We start from the raw sequence: 9340 nt of genomic DNA, 5'->3' as shown, positions 1-9340 counted from the left end.
CTCCTGCCTCTCCCCCCACCAGGCGAGGAGCTGAGAGCAGCCTCTCAGGATGGGAGGCCGGCGGTCTCCATTAGAACCGGGCTTAACATACCAGGTGAAGTTAAAGGGTGACCTCGGGGTATCCGAAGAGGATGAGGAACTCGAGGGTTTCAGGCGGGAGGCGGCAATCCTGCGTGACAAGCTGTGGCAGGCTCTCAGGTAGGATGGTACCTGGTAAGGATAGCAAAATGGCACAGGGGATTCCTGGTGCTTCTGACCAGTGACGAGGCAGAGCATGAAGTCCCAAGATGCACGTATATAGTACCAAAATGGTGGCCACAAATGCATTCACAGATGGGAGGATGGGGCCAACAGGTGCCCACGTAAACTGCATTTGCATAAAACATGAACAGCACAAATCCTGTTTCTGCTTGTCCACTAATCACGCTTAAAATTTGCTAGCAGATTTACACACATTTCTATCCAGTGTCCAGTCTTCAGAGCTTCGGTGTCTCCAGCATCTAGCTCTCAGACCTCTTGTCTTTCTCTGTGGTTAGTCCAGCTTGGAAGAGCACTAGCAGATCAGGTATGCATGCATGCTCTTACAAAGGAAATAGTTTATGAAGAACAGACTGCAGTAATCACCAGGCAAGTGTATTGACCAGGAGCCTGTTTATACATGATCAGCACCTTCTGTTTCCCCCTTTTTTCCCATTTTCCTATTCTTGGTCCCCCCTGCTCCACCTTGATCCTTCCTTTTACCTGCATTTATTCCTTTCCTAAATATCTAAGTTTCACAATCACCCTCAAACGTCCTATGAGAAGTTTGCTATTTCAGTGAGACCCATGATAGTCTTCGGGGTTTTTTCTTATTATCAGTTATATGGTCTTCTTATCAGCTACAAAGTTTCCAGCTGGACCTCTTAAGAGTTGCACTAAAGCACTTCCTTGCAATGGGCCTTCCATCAGCGTCTTAGGAATTCTGGTGTTTGGTACTGTTCCTTAGGGTTTCTGCATCTGTGTGCTTAATTTATTGCCTCTCCTGAGTTTGTCTTTTACGTTGAGTAGCTATCAGCCACATATTCCTAAAGTTGGAACTTTCTCGTTTACTTGTGGCCTTTCTGGCAATAGAGTGCTAGCAGCATAGTAAATGGCATTACAAAGCTAAGTAGGCATAACTGCCATTTTATACATAGAAAATGGAAAACAGGCAAAGCTCTGCTCATGAACTTTGGTAGCAAAGCAAAATATAGAGCCTGAGAATGATAAGCCCTAAGCCTGTTTTTTAATGACCATCTTGGCCTGTGGTGTCTTAATCAACAATGTCTCCGTTCTTTTAATTCTGGGGGTTTTTTTGGTTTTTTTTTTAAATAATTTCCCTTATTTCCCCTTCACATTGTCTTTGTCATAGTCTTACATCTGGTAACAAAAGGCAGTCCAGTTCTTTGATCGACCTCACCTCGGACAGTACCTGGGATCAGCAAAAGCCTCACTTGTTTCCTAAATCCCGCTTGCAGCCAAAAAGTGCTTCATCTCCCTGGATTCCTTCCATCACCATCCCTCAGCCTTTTGAAATGACACTGCGGGAAGCTCGCAAAAAGTCCCAGTTGATGAAGTCATACATGTTTCTTGAACTAGACAAACAGAGAGACAAAAGGCAAAGCCAGGACGAAGCTGAATGTCAGAAACAGTTCCGGGCACAGCCTGTACCTGCCCATGTATTTCTGCCCCTTTATCAGGAAATAATGGAGCAGAATGAGATTCGCAGGCAAATAGCAACACAGAAAAGAAAGGAGCTGCTACTTTCAACCCAGCGGCCCTTCAGTTTCCTGGAGAAGGAGGAGAAAAAGAAAGAAGCTATCAGACAAAAGTTCCTGGCAGCAGCATCCCCAAATGACAGCTCCAAACAGAAGCAAGCCAGTAAAAAAGTTCCTAAATCTACTTATGACCCACTTCTTGGAGATAAACTCAAAGGTAAAATGCCAGGGCTCTTCCTGTAAAAACAACTCCCTGCCTGTCCCTTGCTGTCTCCATACTGGGAGGTAGGATCATGGCCTATAGGGCATTACTTGGAGTATAAAGCCAATATCATTACATTCCCTGGTGTTGTCTAGTCTTTTGTGTGTAACTGGGCATTACATTTCATCTAGATACCCTTGCAGTAGTGCCCTAACTTTAGTAGTCTTGTGTCAATGTCAGCAGCAGCAATTCTGTACCACTCCCCAGCACACATAGGTACATTGAGCTCTTCAGACAGATTTTCATACCCCTTTTGCTGCAAGTCATGACAGTCTGGGAATCCTTTCCTGCACTGGATTCCGTAGCTTTGGTTATGCTAAAGGGACATAGATGATTTGTGGCACAAACGTGAAGACAGATGTTGTGCCAGAAGTGTCCAAGGTCCACACAGTATCTTGGAACTGACAATTTTACTCCCACCCAAGTGATCTGTGCTGCACGGGACCCCTAGGAGAAAACGATTTTCTGAGCCCAAATCAGGCTATTAGTTTGGTTCTAAGTGATAGTGCACTAGTCCAGTCTCTTGTGCCATTCTCTCATATTTTCAGTTACCTTCCCACTCGCTCTCCACCTTCTTATTAAGTGCTAAAACAAGGGAGGTAGGTGCCAGGACCATTCTAGTCAGAGGGACAGCCAAGGAAATTTTCCTGATGCTCTCTTTCAGTTGGCTTAAGCCCCCACAGTTGTAAGTTTGAAGTTAGCCATACAGACTTCACACTTGACTGCAGAAACTAAACCAGTCCTGGATAATTCTCATTGCTTTTCTCACCCTTTCTTTTTTTTTTTTAATGTTTCCCACTGATTTCTTCATGAGTAGACACCAGTTCAGTTTTCATCAGAAAACATTCTGTTGTGGTCTACTAAACTAAATAGATTAGAAAGGTAAAAGAGCAAAGGACAAGCCATTGTTCTGTTTCTATCTGGTATAGGAGAAGGGAGGAGGAATGAATATTTCATACCTCAGTCAATGCAAACTTATAAATAGACTCAGAAGAAGTTTTATTTTGCAAACTGCAGTATTGATATTTTTCTAAAAGAAAAAAAAAATCAAAAACCCCACAGCCAACTGTTTGTCTGCATTTTCTCAAGTATTTAGTGTTGCACAGGAAAGGACTCTGATGCCATACCCTGAAACACATTCTTTCTATCAAAAGTTTGTCACGGAAGTCAGAAGAGATGATACATCCACCAAATGCTCCTTACTTAAAATCTTTTCCAATATAGACAAACACTGCTGGATATTACACAGAAAAGCCATCATCCATTACAGGTATATCTGAACAGCCCATTTGGATCACACAGTCAACATAATGACATAAAGTCCCATATGGGAAGTAGAACCTTTATTAACACAACACATCTGCAAGACTAAGGGCACAAGTTATCTCGTACCCCCAAGAACAGGAATAGGAGGAGAAGACCTGTTCTGTAACTTACTCTCCTAAGTGAAAGACATATGTAGGGATTAATGCATAAGAAAGATACTCTACCATGGCTTTTATGGTATCTTTAATTTTTTTTCCATAGAAGGCAGAGGAGAGAGAGGCTGGAAAGTGGGGAAACAGAACACAGGATGTCTGGTCTCTCCTGTATGTGTAGGTGCCATCATAAAGGAAAGTTTAGAGTTGTGCAGTGGCAATTTCACAGTCTTTTCTGTCACTCATATAATTGTCATTGCTTTGCTTTTGATTCATTAGAAGCTGAACTCTACCGAGAAATTCGCATTCGAATGAGAGCAAAGGATTTGCTTGAGAGCTCCGTAGCTCCTATAGACACTAGCAACTGTCGGAGGGATCCTCAGTCCCGAACTGCTACTAAAACTAAGCAGGAAAGACTTGGCTTCTTGCAGGACAAAAGTTTCAGCTTCAAGCCGAGAATTAATCCAACAGTACCGGATTTTGAAGGACTTTACTGGGCATTTCAGAGGGAAGCAGTAAGGAGACAAGAAATCAAAGAGGCAACTCGTAATAAGCCATTCAAGCTAAGAACCTCCAATCTCCGTGGCAGGCAGAGGCAGGCTAATGAAAAGATAAAGGTGAGATGATTGGATATTTCTGTGGTACTGCTTTTTCTAACCAAGGTGTCACCTTCTTAAATTTATAGCATTATTTATGGGTGCTTGATGTCCTGTGACCTCTGCCCTTGTTTTGGGAGTAATGCAGAATTCTAGGACAAACCAGAGAACAAAATTCTACATAAAGAGATGATCTATGACAGCTAAGGCTCAGCCACCCTCCCATACTTCTAATCACTTCTCCTTCCCCTCAACCCCTCCCCATGTAAATCCCTACTGATGGAAGAGAGAATGAGTGCATGGCCCACATACCCCAACTGTTCACTTTGGTAGCCAAAGAACAGAGGAGATTCTGTATTGTGAACAAATACACTGAATGAAGTTCCATTTTTTTTCAGGATTCTCAGCAACTTTCCAAAGTTTCAGTGCAAAAAAGTCATTCTCTGACTGGACTTTCCTCTCTCTCTTCCAACACCCTTCCAGTGCATATTACAGATGCAACTAGAAAAAGGGAATCTGCTATTAGGTAAGTAGAAGTTTATCTACAAGACCATACACCAACTAGTGACCAAAATGGAGGAAAAAAAGTCAATGTTTTCCCTCATCACATCAGCTACATCGACAATACTTTTCCCGAATGTTTCTCTGTCTTCTTTCTTTGCTAATTCTTGCCTTGCCTCTCAATTGATTTGGGAACTGCACGCGTATATGTCTGAAATTTTGCTTTTCTCCTTAGAGGACTACAAAAGTGAAATTCCCTGGTAGCATGCAGTCTGGCAGTCTTAAGTGAGCTTATTACTAACTTTTTTCTCTATAGATACTCCCAAGATAACAAAAAGGAAGGGGACAAAGAAGGAATTTATTGGCTGGAGAAACAGAAAAAGAAATGTCAAACTATACAAAAGTCAGTGAACAGTCGAGCAAAAGCCCTGGATCCACATAAAAGTCTGGAGGAAACACACAAGGAGAAATTGAAACAGAACCGGTCAGTACCCTATTCTGCACAGAAATAACTGTTTTACTAACTGGGGATCATCAGATAATTCTTTAGGAGGAATTGGGTCTAAGAACATTCCTAGCGTAACTTTTTTGGCTGTCATACCCATTCCACATTCATTTTGGTTTCTTGACAATTCCACACTACTCTTTTCCATGTGGAAGTTTCCCTTAGATTAACATTTTTAGAAACTGATTTGTACAAACAAGCCAACTGAAATGTATAATTTGGTAAAGCACACAAAAGACAAGGTTTTCTAAAAATGTGAACACTGGTTCTCTGCTTACAGTCTAGTTGTAAAGCTTTGCTAATGGATCCATATTACCAGCAATAGCAATGTTTTGCCCAGCATTTGGAATCAAGAGAATTACCAGAGCTATTTAAAGGACAAAACAGTTATTGAGAATTCCTTGTTCCTAATCAGCTATAGTCAGAAGGAACTTGTATTAGACAGGCAACTTTTGTATTTCAGGCAAAATATGAGAGAGAGAACAAAGGAATACAGAAAGGAGCTGGAAGAAATGCAGCTGCGAGTCAAGAACAGACCGTACCTCTTTGAACAGGTCACCAAGGTAACTGGTCAAAGCTCCAGTGTTTCTGGGTGCCAGGATACATTGTCTTTCATTTAAGACAGGCATTAAGAAATCTAGTCTCAAGTAATTCACAAATAAGAAGGTGCAAATGGTTGAATAGTCTCTTGACTACACTCAAAATAACACCTGGAAGGCCACCCAAGTGTAATTTAAATTCCTTCCCATCACTTGAAAAACACTCAGACTTACCTCTTGGTTGTAGAGCTTTTCTAGTCCCTGCACATATTGCAATCAAAATATACAGTTTGATCAAAATTAAGGCCCTTATCACACCAGAAATTGTATGAATACCTATTCTGCATCTGAATACCATAGCCTACAGTCTACAAATTTTAAACTTTTTTTCTTAAAACTCTGTCTAGTTGAGCACTTTTTCTTTGTACCTCTAGTGCTACTAGAAAAACATTAATGGCATTTAAGTCACTTATATCACCTCCAAGCTGTGCTGCCTGGGGTTGTGTTCAGCACAGCTCGTCCACCACACAGTACCACCTGCAAATCTCTATTGCACTTGAGGTGTAGATACAAACTTTACTCTCTATAAAGTATCTTTTCCCCTGAGTTTTCTCTTTCAGTTCTGTCTCCTTGCAGGGATGATATCTGGTTAGAGACATAGTGACAGCACATTGACAATATGCTGGTTTAAGATTTCTCAATAGAAAGCACCCTCCTGGGTCAGTTTTTTTGTTCAGGTGAGTGGTTGATGGAGGCAGAGAACACTTTTGTATGATAAATATTGGTAACATTTCTATTTGCCAGGTTGGTAAGAATTCACCAGTATCAATAGCATTCACTCATGCTGAGAGAAGATTTCTATCCTTCCATATAGAACACCTTAATCTTTAGAAACTGGCCAGTCCCTCTGGAAAACTGTCATCTCAGACCACATTAATTTGTAATGTTTATGGGGAGGCAGTGAGGATATAGGATTCAGGATGCTTGGTTTTCAGTTTCCAGAAGATTACCTGATATGAAGCGATCTCAAGGCTCTGTTTAAAACTCCACTGTAGTTAGTGCTTACAGATTACAAGCAAACATGCTTCCAGAATTTCTCACAACCCTTTTTTGCACATATTCTCAATTTTGAGTGTCAGAGTCAGGACTCAGACACAAGTATGCTAGTCTGGTAAGAATGGAATGCTGAAGAAGCAGGAGAACAGAAGGGGGAAGAAAAAAAGAACAGGAGCAGGACAAGGTGAGCTCCAGCTTTGAGAGTTGTGAGACATTCTCTTAGTATTCAGTTGGTTTAGGACTGTCAGCCGTGAACTTGAAAACAACTTGACCATTATGGAGATGCCCCCGTTCTACGTGCTTACTGTTTAAGTTTCAATTTCATAGCATGATGCTCGTCAAGGAGCAGAGCGTCGCTACAGACACACCCTCCAGCAGGTTGGGCTAAGTGAAGAATTTGTAAGGAAAAAAGGGAAAGATGCCACTGACTTGCTAGAAGAAGAATCTGACGTTCACAGGTAATAAAAACAATGCAATACAACTCTTTTGCCTTTAAGTAGAAATATTTTCCTTGTTCATGAAAGCGTTCCAGTTTGTATCATCTAGTGTAGGTAAAATTAAATCAACTTCATTCCTCTTATTAAGCATTACGGCTTCTTTATCTTAACTGCTATGGTTGCACTCTATTTCTTATGCATGGGGCAAAGCAGCAAGTAAACACTGCAAACCATTTCTGCTATTAGACAATCACTATTTCTGCAGAGCGCCCAAGCCTCGGGGTGAAAAGGACAACTGTACTGTACAGGAAGGAGAACCTCAAGAGGAACAGAGTGGAAAGGAAATGGCAACATAAGATCTAGCGGAAGAATCCATTGATCATCTCTTGATTTTTTTTTAACTCAAGATTCTCCAGGTTCATCCTCAGGAACTTTCTGGTTTGGGCTGATACCTAAGTATTTCTCTGGGGTAAGTGAGATGTCAGAAAGGAAGGAAAGACCAACTATTGTTTAGAGCATGTCTTCTTCAACCCAGCAAAGCCTGCAGCCTCCCTTAGTCTTCACAAGTGTTCCCCATGTGAGCCATTTCCCTTTTTTTCATGGGCAACAAAACAAGTTTAAAAGGTTGAAGCACGACTTTTGGATAAAAGTAGATATGAAAGACTGAAGAGGTGCATTCCCTTGTGTTCATGCCGCAGAAGCACACAGAAAGGGGAAAATGCCTTTCAGGGTGCTAAACCTTGGTTTACACACATATATATGGTAGAATGTTTTTTAAAAAGGTATTAAAGAACAAAAAAAAAACCACCAAGATTTGACCTACCTTGGGAGAAGACTCAGAGGGAAGTCCTTCTCTGGTGTTAACTCTTCATTCACTCATTACCAGCTCTGCTCCTTCCTCCCATTAGGAAGAAGCAATTGTCTTTCTATATTAAAATATCTCCCATATTTCACTATTAGAAACTGTTTTAATGTTTTACCAAAGATGGACTTCAGTGGAAGAAAGATTAGGTATTACCTGTCAGCATGTTGCACTCAAATGCCTGGTGCGTCTTAAATGGTGTAGTTCATACGTTAGTGGTCTTCCTTTACCTGACAGTAATAACAATCTCAAAAATACAAACCCTTACCATCTGGAATGTTTTCTGATAATTATGATATCAAAGCACTTTGAGATTAAAAGATTTTTACATGGCTATCAATGTTTCTGCTTTGTCCAATTTCTTTATCAATCCTCTTTTCCTCACTTTTAAAATGGAAGCTGTGTCTCTCTTCATCTTTGTTACCTCAATCCATTTATCTTTACACTGTAACAACAAAGCCTCATCATCAAATCAGAAATACAGTACCTGTAAGAGCTACCACAATAGATAAAGGTATAAAACTGAGATCAAGACATTTTTGATCGTAACAAAGTACTAGATCCAAGAACTCATGGCCCCAGGGTTTCAGGCTGCTATGTTATGCTTTCACAGAGATCAGCTCATGCTGATAAGATAGCTGAATGCATTGGTTTGCAGTGGTCCTCCTTACTGACCCGAAGAATTTCCAACAAATCTAAGTTTAGGCTTGTATTTTTCCTTTTTTCCTCCTTTTCCAGTCGAACAGCTTTCTACACACTGCATATGCAGAGTGCTGTGTCACAGATTGAAATGCAGTCCAGTTCCCAACGAGTTGGAAATACTTCCTTCACTCCAGAGGCTTTTCCCACTGAGAAGAAGCTTAAGCACCTGGGAGGGTTCGGGGAAGGCTGTTCCCAGTGTACTGGTTTCTACATAGGTTTAATGGTGCAGGACACGCAAAGGCTGTTCTTTCTCCTGTTTCGCCTGGAAAAGAGCAGTGCTGTAATCATATTGTCACCATGCCTCGTCACATTGAAAGAGGAAGGAAAGAAGATTTCTTCCATGCTCCAAGTCTGTGGTCTACAGCCCATCGGGCTTGTATGAATGTATCTGCAGCAATGGGAGTGAAATGTTAATACATACATTTTAAGGGGTATTTACTAAAATTGGTTGCTAATTCCCATAATACTACTTGATGATGCTGGAAAAAGAAATTTCCAAGTATGTGAAGTGTAAACGAAAACCTTGAGAAAGGAGGATCAAAGGTTTGACTTTAAATTAATATATGATATTATGCCATATCCCTTTAACAAATACTAAGGTGACATGCATGAATACAGTAACAGGTAAATCCAAGTCTTAATATTGGTCCCTTGACAAAAATTGCTGAAATGGTGATGAAAGTAAAAGCATCAGACTAAGTAACTGAAACTCAGTAGCACCTTTCT

At 40.9% G+C, this 9340-nt stretch overlaps 1 protein-coding gene across 1 annotated transcript; it reads left to right on the top strand.

Annotated features, from left to right (window-relative positions):
- Window positions 1-49: 49 nt before the first annotated feature.
- On the top strand, window positions 50-7406 carry FAM161B (family with sequence similarity 161, member B). The gene is made up of 8 exons (XM_009886965.1): window positions 50-198; window positions 1391-1953; window positions 3696-4033; window positions 4411-4538; window positions 4830-4997; window positions 5482-5581; window positions 6941-7071; window positions 7316-7406. The coding sequence occupies exons 1-8, from the start codon at window positions 50-52 to the stop codon at window positions 7404-7406; spliced, it is 1668 nt and encodes a 555-aa protein (XP_009885267.1).
- Window positions 7407-9340: the final 1934 nt, after the last annotated feature.

This window comes from Charadrius vociferus, unplaced genomic scaffold (assembly GCF_000708025.1).
Source record: "Charadrius vociferus isolate BGI_N301 unplaced genomic scaffold, ASM70802v2 scaffold14, whole genome shotgun sequence".
In the NCBI taxonomy this organism is placed as follows: domain Eukaryota; kingdom Metazoa; phylum Chordata; class Aves; order Charadriiformes; family Charadriidae; genus Charadrius; species Charadrius vociferus.
Note: the sequence above shows the minus strand (reverse complement) of the source record. Positions and strands in the feature narration are given on the sequence as shown.